Source organism: Typha angustifolia, chromosome 14 (genome assembly GCF_048772165.1).
Source record: "Typha angustifolia cultivar Huaian chromosome 14, ASM4877216v1, whole genome shotgun sequence".
Classification (NCBI taxonomy): Eukaryota; Viridiplantae; Streptophyta; class Magnoliopsida; order Poales; family Typhaceae; genus Typha; species Typha angustifolia.
The window spans coordinates 9,917,695-9,942,687 of NC_133252.1; the positions used below are offsets into that span (position 1 = coordinate 9,917,695).

Consider the following 24,993-nt stretch of genomic DNA (forward strand, 5'->3'; position numbering starts at 1 on the left):
CAGTGTTATAAAACGAGCCACCAATATACTTAGAAAATTAACACTAGATTATTGTTCTGCTTTTAAGTTCTTCCTTTCTTCTCACCTCTATATCCTGGATTACAAAAAGATAACCAAAAGGATTATAAGTTACCACCGTTAAACAAAATAAAAATTATAATCATGGTGTAATCTAAATAAATATCACTAAAAAGTTACAAAGATGTGGGGATTATCCAAGGTGATCATCCACCTATAGTACAACAATACAATAGCTTGGCTTTTATTTATTTCAAGTAGTGTTGTGGGTGTTTAATAATTTTCTTTTAAAAGCTACTGAGGAAAATGTCCATCATACATTGAAATGGGATGGATATTAGTGAAAGTTAAGAGTAGAATTAATTACACATAGATTATGAATTATTGCTCATGTTATAGAACCCTTCATTGATTTTTTTTTTAATGACACTTTGACTTTCCAACTATTTAGTATCTCTCACATCTTACATTAATTTGTATTACTTTAATGGAATGGTAGATGTCAACAATAAAGAGAGGAGTGTAGTAGTTTGCAGTCAATTGTAGGGATCTTTATGTCACTAAAGACCTCTCCATTTGAGTGAAGTCCTTGCAAACCGCTATTGTACAAGGCAGTGCAAGTGTCAAACAACTACACTTTAATCCTCAATTCAATCCTTTCTTTGATGTATGCAGTTGCGTGCATTTTTCCATCCTGAGTAGATATAGGTTAAGAGATTGCAGATGCTCATACTTTGACCGACTGATATCGTTTTCAACTAACTCCACAGACCTGAATCTCGAACCGCAATTCATTAATCAAGCCTCAAAGATGGAAATCACTCTACAATTTTGACAAAAAGTACACAAGTACATGAAGATTGATATGAATTCAATTGATTTGCTTCTCCGAAATAGTTTCTTTTAGTTTACATCAAGCAAACATACTTACTGCAAGCTTTGTTGCATAAAACTATTGCCCTGAAAGGGTTTTTTTTTTTCTCTCTGCCCTTTGTTTCAAATGTACTCTAAAGAACGATACTGTCGGAACAGACAATAAATAATGGCATCAGATCTTCGTAACTCCAAAGAATATCCTAGTTATCCTTGACAGGCTTTCTACCCTTCTTCTGCTTCTGCTTTAATTGAGTAAGACCTGGTGCTGTAATCTTGGCATTGCCAACAATAGCAGCCACCAATTCTGGATCTGTACATGCTTTCATAAGTTCCTTTTCCCTGTTCGTCACTTCGGGCATATGACTGAACAAATTCATTGCAGTTTTCGCAGCTGAAATAACAGCAACCCAAATATCAATGCATGAATTTGCAAGAATGAGACATCGAAAGGGAAACTAGAATTTCATATGTAGAGAAACTACACCAAGTTCCTAAAATTCAGGAATATTGTACCATGTATCCAGACCAATTTGCCCTTACAATATTTAGGCCCATCACATAAGAATCAATAATTCGCCTTCCATCACCACTACACATTCAAGTCAACAAGATGAAAATAGAATAATGAAGTATTCCAGCAAGCTATTTGATGATTCTCTCACTCTCACTTGTAAGTTTGTAGATTAATTGAACTCAAACCTATTTTGAGAGGATAGTATCAGCATCCTCCACTGTTTTCCCGTCAAATATAATGCCAGCTAGAAAGTCCTACTCAAAGTTGAGGGCTTTACTGAAAGATGAAAGATTAGACTGGATCTCATAGCCTGCTCGCACCACTCCATCTGCCCTCTAGAACTTTGCCAAGGCTATATGAAAATATTTTTCAATTTACTGTCTTATGACATTGCAAAAGGAAAGTAGAATTCTTCTTTTATAGCAAATGTTTGATTATAGAACAGTATGTATATCTTCTTGCTTTACTGGGAAGACCTACCATAAGAAGGCAAAGATTCACTCATGACAATCACTGACAGACCTTATGACTTATGAGTGTTTTCTTTCAGATATTGAGAAGCTCATTTGTGTTCAGATCTAACCTAAAAGGGTTCTGGAACACTTTTTACAGATCAAACAGGATTAGATATACAGTTTATATGTAGTTTTAAGGACAGATATTAGGAAGTAAGGCTTATAAGTGTTGAAATCTAGGTTTGAAGGGCAACACTTACCTGTCTTAGGCTGTTATGCAATAACCATCATTCCAAGAGGTCTCCATCCCATTTTTTAATTAGAGATGAATGAGAATATGGCTTGAAATTTCGCCCGAGACGCAATAGTAATGGCTGAAACCCATTGATCAAGGCTGAAACTTGCAAGATCATTAATTCTGACCTTTGTTTAAACCGATCCAATTGTTCGGGTTTTTCCAGCATCAAAACAGAAACTAATCAAAGTCAAAACCAAAGGTTAACAGACTCAAACTTCCTACTTGGATTTGGTCAAATAGACCTTACCCCTATATGTACCAATAAAATCTAATCAAGTACGTACTTCTTGATCCAAAAGGCCTTAATCAGGCCTAAAACAGTTCCAACTTCCAAATATAAAAATTACAAAAATACATAAAATAGCCTAAACAAATTTACAGTAAATTTAAAAAAACAGTATGCATCAATTGTTGAAAATTATGCAAGTTAATATGGAATTTTGAATATCTGAAAAGATTATGATGAAACAAAATCATTATTTAATTGACTCAGAATTTAATACGAAATGAAAAATCTACCTTTCCCTTTCTTTGCAGTGCCTGGGGTTATTTTTACCCGATACTTGTATGTTTGCAATGCATTGTAAGGGCCACAGACAGGTACAGCATAGAGCAATATATCACTAGGTAGTGGATTTCCTGTGAAATAGTCCAGATCATTTAATTTTTCCTTTTCTTCTTCACCTATCTCATTGATGCCATCTTCCTCGATAGCAATCTTATCCATCTCATAATTAGCTTTATCTAGATCTGCTCTCAGATCGTCAGAGAAATCACCATTTGCATGCTTATTTTTGATGGCCTGGGACTGATCTGCTTCAGAGTTATACTCTTGACAATCGCGAGAAAGGTGACCAGGCTTTTTGCACTTATAACATACTTTCGAGGAATCATTTGGAACTGAAAGTAGATATATGTTGGATAAGATCAGTCCCAAATAAATCCAATATAAAAATTATAAGAAAATGCAAGAAGATATTTGCATTGAAGAACCTTTTGCTTCTTAACCTGCACAAGACCATACCATACATGCAAATGTTGCAATGTTGAGTGGAAACTTATTACAGATTGATGCATGATCAAATTTATAGGCCCATTAATGAAAAAAGGTCCATATCAAATATCAATTACTGTATAAGATCAAATGCTCTATTTAATCATCTCCATCAGCCTATACATCAATGTTCCCAAAATACTATAAGAACGGAAATGACTAAATGTAACAAGAAATATAGCTGTGTTTCTGCTCCGCATAATCTGTGAAATCGATCAGATATGCTTATCCAAATCGATCATTTTACTACGGTCCAAGGAATGCTAACCAGTCAGTGCCCCACATGCTGAACAGGAGTTTGGATAATTATCATGAGCACGCCCAGTACCCATTAGTTCTAGTCAAAGAGACAGAGAGAAGCTTTGTGGCATCAAATTGAAGGTGTGATGGTTGGAGAAAAGTTCCAAGTTCAGTTTTTCTACTCTCGTCTTAATATTACCTAGACGAAAGTTCAAAATGAGGCAAATCTACATTTATAACATTTTATCTTCATGGTAGATCTATAGAAATGTACTTTAAATTAGTGAATTTGGTCCATGTTACAATAGCAAACTGATATTCTCTGTTAGTTTAAGCTTTTAGACCTATTGGTGAGTTCACATGATAGCAAAGCATGAGATCCTAAGTTTAAACCCTCTTAGGTCTATGTCGGATTTAAAATATAAAACATCCACCTATTTAATTCAAATCCAGTAGTTACACCTATTAAATATCTCAAACCCAGAAGTTAAAAATTATAAGGAAATAAAACAATGGTCCTTTATAGGGGTGTCAAATAAACGAGCGCTTCGGGCTTGGCTCGGCTCGACGAGAGCTAAGTCGAGGGCTCTCGTCGAGCCGAGCCTAAGCCTTAATTTAAGGCTAAATTTGAATTTTATTACGGATCGATTAGAGTCAATCCACATCATCCACCTCTAGGTGTCCGATAGAAGTGAATGATGGTGGTAATGAAGGTGAAAGGTGGTGGAGCACGGTGGAGAGAGAAAAATGGCAATGGTGGTGACGAAAAGAGATTAATTTATCTCTACTTTTAAATTATCTTACTTTTATTTCTAAAATAAACTTAAGGCTAAAACAATTTCTCAATACTTGGATAATTAAATAAAGGAGCTCAACCCCTCCTATATATAGAGGTCGAGTATAATGAGTAATATTAGGATTAGCCACAAAGGCTTATACGAATCAAATTATGATTTATCTTAAATGCTTACATGACTTAATAGAACTTGTTTTAAAGGCTTACCTGACTTAAATAGACTTGTCTTGAGAATTTACTTTACTTAATTGGATTTGCCTTAAGGGCGCATATGACTTAACTAGACTTGCATTAAAAGATTATATCATAAATTAATTAAAAGATAAATATACTCGCTTCATCGAGCCAATGTCTATATGATGTGAAATAACTTGACCCAGTTCGCATCAAATTTCGAGCCGAGCTTGAGCCAAAGCCGACTCGCTTAGGCTCAGCTTGATAGGCTCAAATATGTAAAGGATTCTTTCTCAAACCCTAACCCTAAACTCCCAACTCTCTACCGCCCAGCTCTCTCTCACTCGCTCTCTCTCTTATTCGCTCTGATCTTTTTTCTTCTAAGCCATCGGCTGACCGCCTCCTCCTTCGGCAAGCCACCTCCTCGTCCTCCTCCTCCTTTAGCAAACTGGCTCCTCCTCAAGCCACCACCTCATCCTCGTCCTCCTCCTCCAGTCATCAATAACCCTCCTCCTTCACCTCCTCCACCTCCTCCAATCAGGCTCCTTCGTCGGCCTCCTCCGTTAGGACCCCAAAGCCTCCTCCGGTGGCAAACCTCATCCAGTCAACCTTCGTCGACAAGAGGTTTCTTTAAGCATTAATTAATATTAGTGTTTACATCTTAATATGCTCACTGATTTGCAAATATATTGTAGCTAATCATTTATTTTAGTCCTAGTGCTCAATAAACCATGGCAAAATTCATACTAAGCTTGATGAATTTTGGAAATACTGAGTTAATACGTGTGCAACTTCAACTGAGGGTACGAGGCTTCCATTCTACCACCATTTGGATGTACACATATATTTATACTTTTATCTGTTACATTTTCTAACCATTGATACGTTCAAGTCCATCGGCCATAACTCGAGTTGGAACCTTCTTTTTCATTCAACGGACTATAGCATGTTGTATCTCAAGACAATGTGCAAACTATACATATGCTAACAAACTTATACTACTTTCAAATGCACTACTGAGGGAATTGGATCCGAGAATCATCAAAAAAACAAATCAGCTCTTTTAAGGTATGTGAATTATACTTCTCATAATATATTTTTTCCATTTTACACTTTTATAAAATATTGCTTACTCTATTTTTATAATCTTATTTTATTCAAGTATCTACAATGGTAAATGTGTTTGTGAAGATAGCATATGTAGTTTGATATTTAGGTATCTTTTCAATTTATTTTCTCTTAGGCATGACCTATTGACAGCCACTATTAGAATATAATGCATGTTCCAAACATTTTTGTGTTGTTATTTGCTCCTCCAACACATGGCTATGCATACTTGGAAATGTGTAAGCTGCAGCCATAATTGGAATCCATTGTCCTCACCTGATTGTTCAAACTCGGCTAAAATTAGATTGGATCGTTCTTGTCTCACAATTTATCATATATTTTCTCTATATGCTTTTGCAGATAACTTATTTAATAGACAGGTTGTATATCTTTTCCATTTGCTCAATCTATAAATAGAAGTGTTGTAGAGAGTGCACTACCATTTCTGTTCAATGTGTTGCAGTTTCGAGTACAATGCTGCTGCTGACATGGTGAGAGAAATCAAATTTGAGGAAGTGGATGGTATGTCACCCCTATTCCTAGTTTATTTATGTCAGATATTTAGTCGTGTCTCAGTGAGGGATCGCCCTTCATAATGTGTTAAACAGTCAGTGGTGTCAGTGGGTATGTGGGTAGATCTCCAATTTGTGGTCAAATTTCATGCTTTAAACCTTAACCAGATGTTGTCATCCATTTTATTTAACATTAGGCAGCCTACCACAAGAATGCTTATTTGTTATGAACTACGTTTACTGGTAATGGTTGGCTATAATAAAATGTTAGTACTATTGCAGGTTCGTACACTTTGTATGCTTCATCCGTAAAAGTTCCTATTTGTTCAACACTAATAAGAATCATGTGGTGTCACTAATACTCGTCATCTCTAATAATTATTAATATTCTTTTGTTAGCTAAACAATCCATAACTTATTATACTTTATTTTTTTATACAGTTACAAGATCAAGCTTCTTTCTAGTGTTAAGAATCCCTGACAGTAACATTTTGTAAGTGCCAAATAAATTTAATTGTAATATTTAGCATGCCACTAACTTTTATTGTAATATTTGGGAAGTGACAAATATTTCTTATTGTAATATTTAGCAAGTGATAGACTTATAATTTGGTTGTCAATATTTGAATTTACTTTGAGCCAAATTTTGGTAAATAATAATACTGTGTTGAATTTGAAATCGGTGTGATGCTTATTTTTAATTTGATAATTTGATAGTTCTCTATGTATCATTGACTTATTCTTATAATTTGCAGGTTAAATCTTTAATTTTTCAGCTTTAGTAAAGTATTGTTTAATTTAACTTACTTCAGTTTGAATAGTTCTTTGTTGGCTTGCCATTTTGAATATTGCTATATTAAATTTTAGTCAAGTTGGTTGGCATTTTGAATATTTTAGTCAATTTTTAAAATTTTAAACTTTAGTAAATTTTTTTTTTAATTTAACTATGTCACCTTAAATAGTTTTTGGCTTGGCTTGGCTTGGGCTCAGTCCGACTTGACTTGAATAGGGATAATAGACTCAATTTATGCTCAAGTACAATCTGGCTCAGCTCAAGTTCAACTAAGCCAAGCTAGTAGACTCGAAATTAATTGACCCGAGCCTAAGCTGCAACCAGCTCACTTAGGCTCGGCTCTTTTACACCCCTATCTTTATTGGTTTAAGCTGCTAGAGCTTTGTTTTACAGTTTTTTCTTCTTTTTTTAGTGGTATGGAGGAGGGGGCCTGAAAAAGGCTAGTACTCGCACTGTTTCATTTCAAAACTAAAGATGGATCTACCCATTTGGTACACACAACAACTATATACAGATATCACAGTATCACCAACCCCCAAAACGAAATAAAAACACCTACAACCTAGCAAGGAAAAGTATCACCTTCTCCATGTAACCTGTTGGCATATAACAATTTATGGAGAGATTCATATTTAATAATTCAAAGCACGTTTCCTTGTCAAAAAATTCTTGATCCAAACAGTCTGGAAGCAGCCAGCAAACTAAAATGGAAAAATTATATGATTGCAGGTGAAGAGAAATAAAATTCAATCTAGCAAATATCAAATTCAACTAAGAATGAAAGATCAGAGGAAGATAATTGTTAGTAAGTACCAGAAACTGGTTCGGTTATTTTGCAAGCAACTACATCCCCATCATGTGAATCTTTATCTTTTCTTGAAGCTTTTCCAGCAGACTAAAATAATGAAAAGATAATTAACATGGGAAGTGCAACAGAGAAGATAGTGAAAGAGATTAAAATACTAAGCCCTTCCAAGTAAGTAAAAGAGAATTCTTAAGCAACGTTAATACCGCAAGTAAAGCCATACGAATCTTCCTTTCTTCTTCGTCCTGTTCTGCATATTTCTCTTTAATCTTTTTAAGCTTGCTCTTTTGTCCACGACTGATTTTCGGATTGACAGTCCTTGAGGTCTCCCCGCTTTTATCTTGCTGAGAAACTGAGGGGACAGATTTATTACCTTCTTTATTTTCATGTGAATCGGTTGTATTTTCACTGCTATTCTGGCCTTTCTTGAGCTTCCGTCTGTCAGCCTTAGATATATAAGGTTTTTCTCTTATTGTAGGTTTTTGTTCTTCTTGATCATCAGCCACCACTGAAATTGATTGATATGTATCATGAGCAGAACTTCGATTAGATAATTTAGCAGGGCCAAGACCAAGAGCCTTATCAATGAGAATGTCAAGTGCAGATGAAACAGAAGGTTCATTTTCATCTGTAACTGTCAAGTTCTTTTTTGAGTTTCCTACTCCACCAAGCTTTTCAGATAGGTCAGAATTATTAGAATTGGAAGATATACTAACAGGTACAGGATCAACTTCAGAGATACTATCTTGTTTCACTTTAAAATGATCATCTCTTGATCTATCCATGCTTGATCTTGAATCTTGATCTGGTTCCTTAGTTGTCTCTCCTTCACTAAGAATTTCTTCATCTAACTCAGAACCATTCTGCTCTTTAAGAGAATCTCCTTCCATTTCCTGAAGGGCTTCATCTTCACCTCTGACCCTCCTTTCATTTAGATGTGAAGCCAAGGAGCTCTCATCCAAACGAAACAAAAGGCCAAACCCCATCACAAGAGGGTGAGGAGGGAGAAAATTCTTTTTACCACGAATCATGAAACTCCCTACTGTAAGATACTCGCCAGTTGGAGCGGTTTTGCTGACTTGATGAGGGTAAACCCACCAAGCACTTGTAACTATCTTTGAATCCCATGCTTGACTATGACAGACCTGGAAAGAGAAACAGGTTCTAGGAATTTCTATACCAGATACTCAAATTATTAAAGCATGAAAGCTAGAATTGAATCTCAAGAATAAATCTTGATAAGCAACTGTAAACCAAGGGGGAGTTTAGCTTTCAGAACTACAAGTTAAAGAGTCCAATTTAACTCACAGTAAAACATCCTGCTTGATTCAATGTCAGGGGTGGTATTGGATGATCTGGTTTGTGGTTCTTGATCACAGTACTAGAAGCTCCATGTAGGTCGGCATGAATATACCTATTTAATCAAACTCAAAGTCAGTCAACAGTAAAAAGCATGATTGAGTCAATGAGGTTTTATTTGGGAACCAGTGTAAATAATATGACAAAAGCTAAAGCTGCAGATTATCAAGACAAATAAGTGAGCAAATGGAGTGGTAGGCCACAACTGCAGACTGCAAACAAGGTAAACCCAGTATATGAAGGATAACAATAGTAGTCATCAATCAAAGGCATTGACTGCAAATTTGGCCCAGCTGACTATCTAACTTCCCACAGATAAATAAAATGAATTGTTGATTCTTTTATGATCGACTTGTTGAGAAATATTCTCCCTTCAATCTTTCAGCGATTGACTCATGGAATAAAGAATATAGAGCCATATCATTTTGCTACAAATTAACCCTTCTACATTCTAACTGCTATAGGTGATATGTGAAATCCACATCCACTTATATAGTAAAATCCATCCCTTAAAGTATACTTTAGTTGAAAACCAAAAAATAATCTGATCTATATTCCATAAGTATGTCCAATATGGATTTACCAAATTGTATCATTAAAAGAACCAAAATGGTAAAGACAATGACGACTCACTCAAAATTGTCCAGCATCTGAACTCACTGAGGCCAGAAAAAGAAGAAAAAGAAAATGATAGCATTTCATAAGAGACTTACAGTAATTGCTAGTCAAATGTTAAAAAACATTAATATATCATACCTTGATTAAGATGTACTCCATATAAACATTAGCATGGCTTTTGAAAATAAAACATGGGTGTAATGAGATTTCTAGTTTTGAGTCTTGTGAATAGGAGATTCTGCTGACATCACAACATGGATTAGTGCAGCTAACTTCTGGCATATATTAGATGGTAATTGATAGTTCTTTTAGGAGGTATACCAGATTTCTATTAGAGATTTTCAGACAATTTAGCAATCAACAAAAGAACACTTCTTAGTTGCTGTGATTGGCTCATGTTGATTCTCAGTGGTTGATTCTCAAGTAATATTTAATTATTTATAACATTAAATAAACCTTTGAATTCCAGTGAACTCATGCAAACCTACTTTTACAATGATCCTAGTTGGACAGTTGAATTCACTTACAGATCTCCTTTAGGCATATATCGCTTGACTATTATCTCATTTTGTTGAGCATCACGGCCACTGATGACCAAATAGTTTTCGCTGCTGATGAACCAGTTGAATTTCTCAAACCAGTGAACTTTGCGCATATGAGAGATTGCTGCAACAGTTTTTTCCTAGAAAAAATAAAACAACAAAGTACATCAAGTGCACATCATGTATAATGTCCCACTTTTGTATGAAATGCAAAATTTATACTCTTATTTTAGTGAAATAAAGGAGAAATGCAGTCATTGACAACTTAAATCACTGATCAAACTACTGACAGCATACCATTTCAAGTACAAGCACATACAAAACATTAGTGCATGACACTGTCAAATAACAGTCCTAAAGATAATACAGTGCATAACCTTCTGGATTATTGCTTCTTATATTTAACTATTTTATGTTCAATGCAGCTACATCTGAACATTCAACAAAGAAATTTACTTTGGAGTCTGGACCCTTAAGTAATATAACCTCAGCAGTGGCTCACCACTCACCAGAAATATAAACTATAGCAATTAAAACAAGGACAAAGAATTCAAAGGCTAAATGACAATGAGAAAAGATAAAATAGCATATAAAGGTGTTACAAACTATTGATAATGCAAAACAAGCCAATGCACAAATTATCTTAGCTACCTCAAATAGAAACAATTTGATTAAAATGAACACAATATGTTCCTTGAAAGAAGGTACTCCTAACTTAGTTCGTTACCAACTTCATGGAGTATGCCAATGGCCTATCGGCATGAAATTTGCCGACCGGCACAACCCATACCGGTTAACAGTTAAAGGAAAGCAGTGATTTGGAGGGTAAGACAGTGGCAAAAGGAGGAACCGGGGTTTAATCAGATGGAGAGGGGAGGAAGCATTAGAAGACGCAGGATTCAGGTTGGGGTCAGGAAACATTTCTTATCCACAAGTGTAACTGTGTAAGTCAGAAGACAAAGATTCACTTCAAGGGAGGAAAACAAAAGGATGCTGTAACAAATGCATGTATGTTTCTTACGGTACACTGTCATGACCACTCTAGATATTACCTGAGCAAGTTGGAGTCGTGTCTTCTTCTCAGCTGCTTTAAATGCCTTCTCATGTGCTGTAACTGTCTTTTCTTGCTTACTCTCCTGTTTTTTCTTAAGTTCATACCAGCGGCGGGCGTTTGCATGTGCAGAAAGTGCCAAATCAATCTCTACCTGGAAATGTGATATAAGAACATTCAGTTGCAATTCAATGCTATGCTAAAATATTAGGAGAAAGCTGAACTTAAACTTGATAATGATACTTCAAACTGATGAATCAACATAGTCCATGATATCCACCAAGAAGCAATCACCTGTTACACTTCTTATCGAATTAACCTTGGTTAATGTGAAACTTCAATTTGTTAACCAACAAACTTACAAACATCTAATTTTTTGAAGATCAAACCACAACACTCCAATCAAAACCTTCAGAGGGAAAGAAACTAGATAAAGTGAGTAGATGGTAAGTTCTCTTATAAGCAACCTGTCCGGAATGAATAAGCACAGAGTGAACGAAAGCAGACAAATTTTCTTATAAATAAATGATCAATGAGGATTACAAATGACAAAATAGGAATCTGTTATTTTCTCGAAACAAGACAAGGTAACTGTAGGAGTGGTTGCCTTAATCAAGTAAAGCTGTCCTTGAGGTAAACTTTGTATCTGGAAGTTGTATAATTGAAACGATATGTACAGATACTTTACAGTCTCACAACTGTACATGATATGATTATCAGAACCATGGAGAAATGGAACCACTGATTTTCCAAGTGGCTGGAAAAGGCTTATACAAAACCAAAGGTGATGTTATGAAGTATAAACTAGAGGTACTAACAGGTATAAATAGGAAGAGAAATATCAATAGGAAATTACAATGAAGTTGATGTCCATTGGGAAATAAAATAATGATTTACTGCTATGACTTGACTATACAAGTTCAGCTCTTTATGAAAGTTAGATTTGTTGATTAGTTTGATATTGTCAATCTAGCTATATAAAACTACTGCATCCATTAACTTAACTCGTCACCATTATCATCCCAAGCATTTCCTGAAAAGCATGGAGTCGACTAAAACACAACTCTTAGATAAGCTACTCCACAAATGTTGACAGATTTTTATTAAGAGACAACTACACTTGGACCCCTGACCTATCACCATTTTCCACATACCTCCCCTAAACTTTTCTTTTATGACATATAGACTCTCTAAATTATTGAAAATGTCTCAGCCTCCTAACACTATAGACAAAAAAAAGCTGAAAATACAAAACTACAAATTTTAAATCCACATTAATTATAGGACGCATGTTAACCTAACGAAATGAGTGTTCTTTTATTAATGGTTATCAAAATAACAACAGCCCCTTTAGAAATTTGTCTTTAATTCCCTGCTGAAAAAAACAAGTGATAGACTTAATATGGTGTCATGCCAGATAGCACTTAGAAGCAAGAGTTATCTATTCCCATAGGCCATAGCTCCATTTAGGATCATGATTGCCAGTGGCAATCCACCCCACAATCCCCTAGACATGGGTATCATTAAAAAGAGGGGAAGAGCAACTTCCAGTTAGGAACTTATCATCACCTGTAATACAGGAAAATTATACACAACATGGTGCACCCTATCTGGTCACCACCGAGACATCCTCACTTGTTTCAATCATGAAAATTCAGGAAGATGAAGCCTTTGGCTCATCCTCTTCTCAACAGCGATAAGAAGTTGCTGAAAAGATTATTACCCAAACAAAGAGAACAAGCTGAAAATATACCAGTTCCATCAAGACTAGTTTTCTTTTTCTCAAAACAAATGAACTTTTATGTTAGACTATAATATGAATCAACAATCACCATTTTCAAATTTTTGTCCTATTTGCACAATTGAAAGGAATAAGAGAGGAAATACAGTACCTATATTATTATTATTAGAAGAAAAAAAGGGATAACAATACAAGAAGCTAACGGAAAAGGAGGCCGTGAAAGCCAAACGAGCAATATTGAAGAATGAAGATAGCACCAGTATATTAATGGAAAGGAACAAAATTTCAGAATGGAAGGATATCACTAACAAACAATTGCTGGCTAAACCCCTCAGTATGCAAGAGGACAAGCAACCCAGTAGCTAAAATGGATTTAACTGCCATTAGTTTTCATTTTTGCTTTGTAGTACTCATTTTCGACATTGTGAGCCTTGTAGTCCAAAAATGAGGGGTTCGAAAGCAATCTATGTTTTCATTTTAGCCTCAACAGATCTCCAAGGGAAATGTTACCTAAACAGTAGAACAGGATATATAACATAAATGTATTTTTGATATACACAAGGAGGTAAATCATGCAGCTTGTCTTCAACAGATTACTAATTTGAATGGGTATTTATAATAAATAAGCCAGACAGTCGCTCCACACAGCTAGCAATACCTCTTCAAATGTAATCAGCTCCATTAAGAAAGTTATAGAAGTTTCAGCATATTAAAATATCAGAGCAAAGATTCTCTAAGAGTAGATTCGATGTGGGCCAATCCATTTAGATCAATATGGGCACACCATTGTAGGGGTGTAAACAAGCCTCATTTTGTTTTTAAACTCGGCTTAGCTCAAACCGAGCCGAGCTAGACCCAAGCCTTACCGACCTCAAGCCGAGTTAATCGAGCTTATTTTCAAAACAAGCTCAAGCTCTAAACGAACCCAATAGTCTTAAATGAGCTCAAACCTTAAACGAGTCCAAAAGCCATAAATGAGTCGTTGGATCAAAGATTTAGTACTTAATATATATAGAATAAAAAAATTATGAGCCTATCAAATCGAGCCTGAGCAATCCAACTTCAGCTTAGGCTCAGCTCATTTAATAAAATAGCCACCGCTCGTTTATTTTGACAGCCCTATACTAGTGCATAAATTGAGTGCATCAGATGATCATGATACACTCAAAATCAAACACAAAGAGACCTACAAGGTTAGAGCGGATGCAATCGTCGTCAAATACGCATAATTGATAAGCTGGTGAGCATTCAATGGCATGCCTTCCCACCCACACTAAATTTCAATCCAAATTTTTAAGCTCCTTGAGTAGAACAAAAGGCTAAGAAATTTGACTAGATGGATTACTCATGTAGCAAAAGGATGTTGCCAAATCCTATGTAGATAAAATGTTTCTAGCCATCCTAACTACCACACGCTCAAAATAATAGAATCCTATGTTATAGCTAGTTCTATGGGTATAAGCCTAAGCGAGCCAACTCCAACTCAAGCTCGGCTCAAAATTAATTTTGAGCCTATTAGCTTGGCTCAAGTTTGGCTTAGCTCAACTCAAGCCGAGCCAAACCTAGCCTGAGCCGAGCTCGAGCCTATATTAAGCCTATTATCAAGCCCTATTTAAGCCGAGCCGACTCGGACTGAGCTGGAGGTGGCGGCTTGATGGAGGAGGAGGAGGTGGAGGCCAATAGAGGAGGCGGAGGCCGATGGAGGAGGCGGCAGGGAGGCCAAAGGAGTAGGAGGATGAGGAGGCCAAAAGAGAGGGAGGATGAGGAGGCCAGAGGAGCAGGAGGAAGCCGAAAATGTTTGTTCCTCATTTCGACAAAAGCTATTGCTTTTAATAAATATTCCTTCAGTTGGTGAGATGTGCAATCAAAAAAAAAATCCATAGTGATCCAAGTATTAGATATATATTCTATTCTATCCTCCAGCATAAAGAAACAAACCAAAAGACTAGAAGAAGGCTCAAAAAAGAACGATTGAGATGATTGATGTGATAGAATCTGCCCATGATGTGATAGAATCTACCTATGTGGCTACCAATATTGATTAAGAAACTCAATAAAATCCAACGGCTTTCCAGATGCATTGTGATTTACACTTTTGCTCTTGTTTTAATCTAATGGTTACTCTATAGGGCATACCAAATTGATGAGATTAATCTCTCATGTTAATGTGGTTTGGGTTGTAGCAGTACGTTTCTTCTCACTTCGCTCCTTATCCCAACAATTAGACAGCTCTGCCACTGCCACTCAAGAGTGTAAACGAGCCTATTGAGCCATGCCTGAGCCGGCGGCTCAAGCTCGGCTCAAAATTCAAATTAAGTCTCAAAATAAATTCAGGCTCGACTGAGTCAAGTCGAGTCTGAGCCGCTTGTTTATTTTGACACCCCCAGTTGTTATTACTATAAAGCTTGCTCATTCAGAATTTTAGATATTTAAGTTGAAGATATATGATAGGAATGGAAATCTAATCACTTCATTCATCAAAATGGACAATTCTAAGCTAGGCGTTCAAATGCCTAGTCAGCTGTTCAAATAAGATCAGAACACTTTTGGCTAAGAGCAAAGTTCACCGATGCATTCAAACGCCCTTCAGGGCGTTCGAATGCTCGCCAACTTGATCGTTGGTTAATGATTTATTTTAAGAGTTTGATTAGGTTTAAGTTTGTTTTATTTTTTTATGCCCCGTTTGCTTCAGGAATAAAATTATCTAAAATAGGTATTCATCTTTGTTATTCTCAAAATGAGGTATTTATTCTGAGAATAACTATTCGTATATTTACTAGTATTTTAGAATAAGTGTAATAATTATCTTTGATGTGATATAAAATGAAAAAAAATATTTTAAAAAAAAGTGTTACTTTTTATAAAATTACCATAAATATCATTTGATTTGATATGAAGTATTTGTTTTCTAGAATTGGATTATTACAATGTTTATATATTATTCTGGAATAAAGAGTTATATTCCAAAATAGAAACAAAGTTATTCCTAAAGTGAACCGGGGGGAGGGGGAGCTTAAGTAATTAGTTCGATTGGAATACTATATATAAGTTTTTTTATGTGGGACGACAATAAAATATTTCCTTTTCTTCTCTCTTTTCTCAAGTCTAGCCAGGGGAGAAGGGTTTGTGATTTCCTTTCTTTTCACCATTATTCTGTTGTGGTATTACTTAACAATGTTTTGTTGGGTTTGAACCTATCAATATAATTATGCATCAATTTGATTTATTTTGTTTTGGTACTTTTGGTAACTGTTAAGAGAATAGATCCTTGCCTTGCAATAAACAAGTGAGAAATTGTGATAGAACATGATATTAGAATGAATACATTTTTCTAAAGATGCCTCAGTATTGATGCAAATTAAAATCCAGCATCTTGCTAATAATGCAGCGCAGGATACAAGTTAATAGTCCTGAATTTGTAGAGAGAATGAAAATTCATTTCATCTTGCTAATGTGGCATCCAAAGGACCAGCTATTCTAGACATCACAATCCCATAGTGCAGAAAAAGCATAGGCCTTCAAAATTCAAACAACAAAATTGTTATTTAATTAATTAAACTTGATTATCATTTAGACCAGAAACTCAAGTATGTTTGCAAATGAGGGAATGCATTAAAAGCTCATACAAACTAGAAAGCATGAACTATGGAGTATCGTTAAATCTAGTTATGGGAAGCATAGCAGATCAAGATAAAATGCAGTGATGAACAAGAATTGGAATGTGAATTAGCAAATTGCAGCTATACCTTTTCAGCAGGAGCAGTTTTTTCATCCTCATCCATTTCATCAAGGTTGTTACTGAGCAATAGTGTAATGCAGTTTCTTTCAAGATGGAGTTTATCAATGAGGCCAGCTATTGGGTTTCCTAATTTTCTCTCTTCCTTAACCATGCGGGCAAGATCCTGCCAATCCATCCCATTCGCAAGGGCAACACGGACTGCTAATATAGCTGCATCCACATCTTCTAGATTGTACTCGATCAGTTCTGCCATTTTAGTGCAGTGGTCCACTTCTTTTCTCAATGTATGTACACGATTTTCCTGCATCACAGAAAAATTATAGAAAATCTATAGGAGGCTATTCTGAAGGGAGCAAGTGCAGGGTACAAATGGCAGCAAGGGTCCACCAGTTCAGCAGCACTAGGCCAGAGTCAAGCTCAGTTTTCCAGAGGTCAAGGCAAAACAGTGAAAAGGAAAAATTTTGGAAAACAAACATCTAGAGGAAAAAAAAAAACACTAGCTAAAACGAGCATCCGTACCAACTACGTTTATGGGAAATTAATAGAAAAAAGGAGTTGAAAATCACTCTTATTCTCTGTAATCAGATATGACCCCCCCCCCCCAAAAAAAAAAAAGGTTAAGCTGGTGAAATGGAGTTTGCCGATATCTCAGGTGAAGGCACTGCAGGATAGGTCATCTTTAACATATCAAATTGCCAATGGCTTGCAATTGTTGGCTAATGGAATTATGGAAATTATACTAAAACATACACGAAGAAAAACATATCATTGGGCATTTCACTTTGGATCTCTGTTCAACTAGACTAAAACAAGAACCTTCAAAGGGATATATTAGCAGTCCTTCAGAGGGAAAATAAAGTGAGGTATGTCCGTGCAAGCTATATTTCATATATATGTGCAGGGAGGAGATTCTACAGCATAGAAAAAGAATAGAGCACACAGGCACAATTCTCTCTCCTGAAAACATAATATAATTACCTGTACACCATTGGACACTCCAAAATCTGAACTAAAATCTCCGATTATGCTCAACATGTTCTCTTTTTCAGATAATTCAAGTATAGCACATTCTCTAATGATCTGCAGTATGATCCATAATCCTTGTTTTATAGAATCTCAAATGTTGTTCTACTTATCCATGATTAAGTTTCTTGATTTTGCAGTCTACTTACCCTCAAAATAATATTTTGAGAGTCTGACCTTACTAATGATCATACTTCTTTTGATTAGGACCTTTCCACAACTTAAGGTAGATTAATCTGAGTTTCTGAATCGTAACTCTTCAGCCTTATAAAATGGTAATTGGTGTTGTTGGCAGTAACCTAGTCTCAAGTGTTGAACAAACAGCAGCCACATGTTTTTCAAGTACAAAAAAAGAATCAAATAGAACAATTTGCAATAAAGTATTTAGCATTCATAACATGTCATTAATTATGACTGGTAAGCAAAGTAATTTCTTCAAGAAGCTTCCAATCTTGATCAATTTAATTTCTGAAAATAAAATACTAGAGAAATATATTCTTTACATATAACTTTCACAATATTCAGTTTGTGGGCAGAAAGGATAAATTGTCAACAACCAAAAACAGAGTACAATAATTTATCAGAATAATCTTATCCATTTATATATGACTTAAATAACTGTACATGCAATTATACCAATTGGAAGAAGATTGATGAGAACCTGATCCAACCGTATCTTACTTAGCCTCTGCGTTGCTGATCCCTCTTTTGCTCTTTGTTGTTGCTCCAACTTTTGGCTTTCGATTTTACTATAGAACTCATCAAGAGCAGCATCAAACGTCTCAAATTCAACAGATTCCCTCAACTTGAATTGATTCAACAGAATAGGACAAAATTCATCATAGACCTGCTTTGCAAATAACATAATATGTTTAAGTCAGTTTCAAGGTAAAAATTTACTGGATGTACTGTCTTAATACCTTATTTGAGCATAAATAAAGAGAAACCCTCAAGAAAAAAAATAATAAATAAATTCTCACTCATCCTGGAATAATCAAAACAATAGACTGCCACCACAATAAGGCGTGATTGCATCTACAACTGTTGCTTCTAAGGAACTATCAAGGCTGTGGGACCAATAAGTTGAAGGAAAATAGACTATAAAAGATTCGCAATCAACTGTTATCAGAAATCATCTAGTTTCTCAATGTGTCAAAGCATGTCATGTGATTGACCAACATAGATGATCCTGTGGAGAGATAAACATATGCCAGTGGCCAGTGGAGATCTGCACAAAACTTCGTCTATTATCACAATACAAGGAAAACTATATTTTGTATAGGCAGCAACTCATCTTCATGGATAGGATAATTCTCACCGTCTCGGCGCATTGTTGGGATCGTGTGACATAATATCTTGGCTGTTCTCTTAAGCGGAAATTTTGTGTAATGTTTTCTTTCTAAATTCTCCAAAAGAATAATCAGAAACTGAGGATTACTCCAAAAATTAGTTCATCATATAAGTGTCAAACAATAGTAATAATGAAGAAGTACTTATCCTTCAGCAGGTGCAAGCAGCCATACAGCTAGTGCCGTTTTTATTGTCCGTGCCATTTCTATTCCTCCATCTTATAGTTCTTACTAGTCAAATACCGAAGAAGATAAGGCTTATCTTGAATATGTGCATGAGATTGCTTCATAGAAAAAGATATTCATATTTCTACTTTCATTCCTAAAAAGCTATGCTGCCACAATCAATCTTGGAGAGCAGATTACTCAATCCCTTTAAGGTGATAAAAAGAGGAATAGTAATTATCTCACTAAACAGTCCAAAAACAGTGTACACCAAATTCTTGGAGAGAAGATATACGGTTTAGGAACCAAAAGTTATGCAATCAAACTCAAATAGATAAAACACATGCTCAAGGGTATCAAAGGCAGAGTCCATGATCAAGATACTAGAATTTTAAAAGAGTGGAAGAACATAAAAGAACTTTCTTAGACAGCAAAGGCAACCTCATTTTTCACACTTATTAGTCAGAAGAGGAAAAGAGGGCTGACACCACATAAAATGTTCCACAGAAATTTGAGAAAATATCATCAAGAAAATTTCAAAAGTCAAAAGAAACCAAGCATGAAGATGTAAAATTTATATGACCATGGTCCATGGATATGGCATAGGGATGACCTAGTGTCATATTAATATTATGTTGACAATTTGACATCAGAGGTTTATTTATTATACAAGATAAGCATAAAGCCTAAAGCATCTCAAAAGAGTGAAAATTATGCATCACTCTCTTATGGACTTAAAGAAGTCAACAAAACATGGACCGAATCTTTCAATGCCTCTACCTGAGAAATATATGCATTGGATAATGCAAAACGGCATGAAGTTTAAGTAAATAACACAATTGGAGAAAAGATTATCGTCCAGCTTGCATATGTGATCTCACAATAGAAGGTGTGATGAACATGAACCCAATCAAAAAGTTAACCAACTTGGCAAAAACAATTTCATAAACCAGACAAGCATAGTTGTATGAAGAAACCAGAGAGGATGGTGTAAGGTAGCTAGTCGATTTCCCAAAGATGTCAACACATCATTCCAAAAAAGTGTAAGCACTTTAAATGGTGATACACCAACCTTTCCAGAAATAGACTCTTGTGCAGGTATAATGTCCTTCCTAGTGGATTTAATCTGCATCAAAATATATCCCTCAGGAACCTTTTGACCCAATATCACATCTGCAAGCCAGTCCTCAAACCGAGTAACAGCCTGTGCTAAAATCTGAACCGTGTTTTCATCAATTTTGTTATCAGAATCTTTCCCAATTTTCATATTTGGGAGTAGGCCAGCATCCAATATAATATGCTCAGAAAGTGCAGGTCCATAACCTAAGACCTCTCCAAGAATGGTCTTCAGAGTAGCTTTACTAGACTGAGTACCTTCACTGGCTTTCTTATTTGATACGGGCAAGTTCTTATTCTTAATAGTATTTGGTTCCTTGGATTTTTCAGAGACATTAATATCATCATTCACTTCAGAAGATTCATTATCACCAGACCTATTTACTGCAGCTTTTAACTTTGTCAAATCAGTCCTTTCAAAAACACGACATGCTTCTACTGGATAACGATGGCGTGACATAATGGCCAACCCCTTGTCATCATCTCTGCAGTAAACATGTTAGCTTTAAGCTCATTAATGTACATGGAAAAAAAACACTCGTCATGTTTGGCAAAACAAACTTTATTTTTGTAGAGATTCAGAAGGGCAAAAGATTGACAGGGAAGTGAAAAATGAACGTGGATACAATGACAAAAAGTCTTTCTTATTATTTCGAGTCAGTATCATGGAAGGAAGGAATCAACTGTGTCCAGGAAGGCAGGAACCATATAGCCACTACAAAAGTGAAGTTATGCAAAGACCTTTTACTGATCTGAAGTTTTCTACGTGATGCTTGAAAGAAAAAAAAATGGGTGTGAAATAACTAAGTAAAAAACAAGTAAGTTTATCCACATCTTTGTGCCCACATAAATCCAGTGTAAGCTAATAAGAATGAAAAGCATGCCTTTCTCAATCTATGCAGTAACATCATATGGAAACCTTGTAAATTAGCATTTGAAAGGTCTCTAAAAAGTCACCAAAATTCACAATTGGCTTAATGGCAGGCAAAACATATATGGAGTTTTTTAAAAAGAAAAAAGGAACTGTGTTTATCATAAGAAACCACAATGGATGAAACAAATTTGAGCGAACCGCCCTTTTTAAGATTATAAGCAAGGATTAGCTGTGCCAATAGAACACCGACATGTGGCCGTTGGCACGATCCACCTCACTTACTCTCAAAACAAATATCCACATGAGAATAGAAGTCGATCTAATTAGATCATCTTCTTCCTCTCAAGATGAATCTCATAAAAACCATAAAAAGCTTGAAGGAGGTGGAACTCGGACGCGCTGACGGAAGCGGAGTTGAGCACAAAATGAAAGGAGGAGGCGAAGGCAGGAGAACATGAGAGGCAATGACGGAAGAAGGTAAACATCTCTGTCGTTCTTGCGGCACGTGTCATCTTGTACCATGCCAACGAGTGACCGGCACAGGCCATGCCTCTAGTATGGCAATCCTTGATTATAAATGTTCTAGATCTAGTGAAACCAGAAAAAATGTGGCGAGGAAACCTAACATCTTCTAAAATGCAACTTTCAATAATACATGATACCCTTGTATGTATACCACATGTAAATCATCTATCTCATGAAATGGATTAAAGATACAAATTGATCAAGATATCCATTGTGCAACATATTAGATTCATATATGCAACTGGATCACCAACATAGAATCCTAACAACTAAGCATTGTGGATATGATAACAACCTGTGAGAACGGAGTAGCGTCATGACGATAAATTCAGAATCTGTGAGAAGTATGTTTCCTTGCGCATAAAGCTCCAAAATTACAAAATGAGCATTACTTCCCAAACCAAATTGGAAAACGATAATCTGTGAATACAAATCAAAGCTATGATTAAGAACCTCGTATAAGAGAAGAGACAATGGCAAAACATCAAAATTTCATTCATAATGAGAAGAGAAAAATATTCAAGTCCTTAAAAGTTAAAACTATTGATATCATGGATTTTTCTCCAGTGTTGTAGTTAGCATCAAGTAATTACACGATCATATCCCAGTTGCCGAACATCTTCAAGCCTTCTTGTGCGTATGTGTTTCCGTAATTTAAGAGTAAATCCAGAAGGAGTTGTATTCTTGTCCCTAAACAAAGTGAAGAGTATTGTAACAATGAAAAATTCAAACTAAAAATCAGATCACATTTACAAAGCTAAAATCAAGGATATAGTCTCACCGAACATATTGAGTTGTATGTAACCTGACACCACTTTCCATCAACAATAAAACCTTCTCACTCTCCCCTGATTCAGTCATTCCACTGCTGTTCATCAGCTTGAACAGATATGTCTACAAATAAATGATCATTAGCAACAATTATGAGAGAACGAATTTAAGCCAGATAAAAGATAATTAAACGGGTCATGAAAGTTGTATTATCTGAGACTTGCTAAAACATTACAATAAAACCAGCCAGTTAGGACACATACTTCATTGGAATTGCAGATTGTTACACTACTTGTATATGAAGTTGTTGAGCAAAACTAAACCGACCCCTTTTCTGAATCTGTTAACTGAAGTAATTATCATTCTCGTTTCCCAGTAACCAACCTCACATTAAATCATTCAAACACCGTGCAAGCGCCTAAGCAGACAACGAAAAGTTCCTTCTAGCACTCGTATCAGAAGTCAGGCTTCAGCATTGACACCTTCTAGAATGACACGCTTACTATGACTAATATTCTCTTGAAGCATCAGAGATTTCACGAATTGTCCTAGAAGGTTCAAGCCCAAAAAAGTGAAGTACAAAATAACAAAACCAAAAAATTAATCCTTTCTACACTTTCCATTGAAAAACCAATCATATGAAAGGTTAAATGCCTAATAGGAGCATGTCAATTACCAGAAAAAGCGAAAATTTGAGAAAAAAAACGAAGGCGATAATCCGATAACAGGACTTCTTCATCAAAGAAGTGAATATTAATAGATGAAAACCCACATGCACGATGGATTTTGTAAATTAGGTGAAGTTCTCAGATTACCTTAGGGGTTATGTCGTAGACGTTGGCGCACCGCATCCCGATCAGCTTCCGAAGGCACTTCACCTCCGCGGCCACGTCGGCCGTGTTCATCCGAACCTTCACCATCTTCCTCTTCTCTTGATGCCTTCTCGGCTTCTCCCTGCTTCGCGGATTTGGATTTCAGAGGCGCACTTATAGCAAGCGAGACGGTCCCTGGAAGAGGAGAAATTACTGGGAAAATGGTGTCTTAGGAGAGAGAGAAGTCGGCGGAGGTTTTAGTACTCTATATAATTTTTGAACTCGGATACAAAACGAACTCGGCGACGATTCGCCCTTCATTTGGGACTTCAAAGTGAGGCATCTCTATACGTATATATACCATATAATTATAAATAAGTATCATATTTAATCCAATTAAAGCTCGATATAATTCGATCTTGATTTTAGTAAAGCTTAAATCAAACTCAAACCGAGCTAATTTTGATTAGGAATCTGTCCATCCGAGCTTTATAAATTTATAATACTTCTTCCCGTATAAATTTATAAATTTAAAATTATATAACTTTCTCGATGGAGAAATAAAAATTTAATAATATCTCACTGAATACTAATGTAGTTTGAATTAAATTTTGGAAATACTTGTACTAATTGAGTAATATCCCATTAGCGAAAAAATATTACACTTAATTATGAGAACGATACTTAGTACATATACAACTATGATGATATGCTTCTCTTCTTGATTGAGCTTAAATTCAATTTAACTCTATTTTAAGCTCAATCTTAACTAAGACGCATGATAAGCATATTTAATACTATTTAAAAGTAATTCTAACTAAGATGTTTGGAGCAAGTTTGAATTAAGATCAAATGATTAGATTCTTATTTACTATGTAAGTAACATACTATTACAGTAATATTAATTGGATAAATTTCTTCGGATATCAAATATCTGATTACTCATAATTTTATAAATGAATAGCATGCTGAGTATCAACACGACGCACTCAACATAAACTTGTGTATAGAAGTAACTTAGTAACTAATCACTTCCTAATCTCCCCTTTTATCTTGAGCTGTCACGAATAAGCCCCGACTTCTCACCAACCTCACTACTCTCTCTCCCTCATTTTCTTTGGTAGTTGAACCTCTTTTAACTGTCACTCGTTGAACATCCAGCACTTTACATATTTCTAGTCGCCCTCAACTCCTTACTTCCTAGGGTTGTCCAAAAAACTCGATAGCTCGTGAAGCTAGTGGGCTTTGCTTGAATTCTAAATAAGCTGAGCCGAGCTAAACTTTGTTTGTTCGAGCTCAACTCGAATTAGCACAGTAATTTTTTTAATATAACGCTAGATACATATTGTCTATTTCGAAATTTATAGTAATGTATTGCAACACATTTGATAATTCACTTCAATCTCAAATAAGCTGATGTGGATTTGAATCCTAGATTTTACACGTAAAAAGATTAATTTTTTATATTGGTCGAATGACATTTAGTCGAACATTGAGAAATGAAGAATTATGAATATTATTATATGTACTAAGTGCCTAACTTTATAAAGGTTGTATTATTGTAGCAGTAAAGTAAATATGCAATTTTTTTTGGTAAAATCGATGTAGCTCGATAATCTTATTAAGCCTAGTTGAGCTAAGTTAATCAATTTCGTGTTGAATCGAG

General features: G+C 35.5%; 1 protein-coding gene across 1 annotated transcript; it reads right to left on the bottom strand.

The window, feature by feature from the left end:
* Window positions 1–860: 860 nt before the first annotated feature.
* Window positions 861–23,566, bottom strand: LOC140775556 (uncharacterized). The gene is made up of 14 exons (XM_073118929.1): window positions 23,331–23,566; window positions 22,526–22,638; window positions 22,338–22,434; window positions 22,040–22,164; window positions 20,302–20,830; window positions 18,377–18,562; window positions 16,700–16,993; window positions 11,214–11,366; window positions 10,147–10,301; window positions 8,951–9,056; window positions 7,849–8,787; window positions 7,651–7,732; window positions 2,681–3,061; window positions 861–1,285 (listed from the first exon to the last, which is right to left on the bottom strand). The coding sequence occupies exons 1-14, from the start codon at window positions 23,433–23,435 to the stop codon at window positions 1,095–1,097; spliced, it is 3,456 nt and encodes a 1,151-aa protein (XP_072975030.1). The 5' UTR covers window positions 23,436–23,566; the 3' UTR covers window positions 861–1,094.
* Window positions 23,567–24,993: the final 1,427 nt, after the last annotated feature.

Coding starts and splice junctions, on each gene's coding strand:
- LOC140775556 (XM_073118929.1), bottom strand. CDS start 23,435: ATGGTGAAGGTTCGGATGAACACGGCCGACGTGGCCGCGGAGGTGAAG. Junction 22,639..23,330: donor TCTACGACATAACCCCTAAG/GTAATCTGAGAA, acceptor ATTTATTTGTAG/ACATATCTGTTCAAGCTGAT. Junction 1,286..2,680: donor CACTGCAAAGAAAGGGAAAG/GTAGATTTTTCA, acceptor CTGTTATTTCAG/CTGCGAAAACTGCAATGAAT.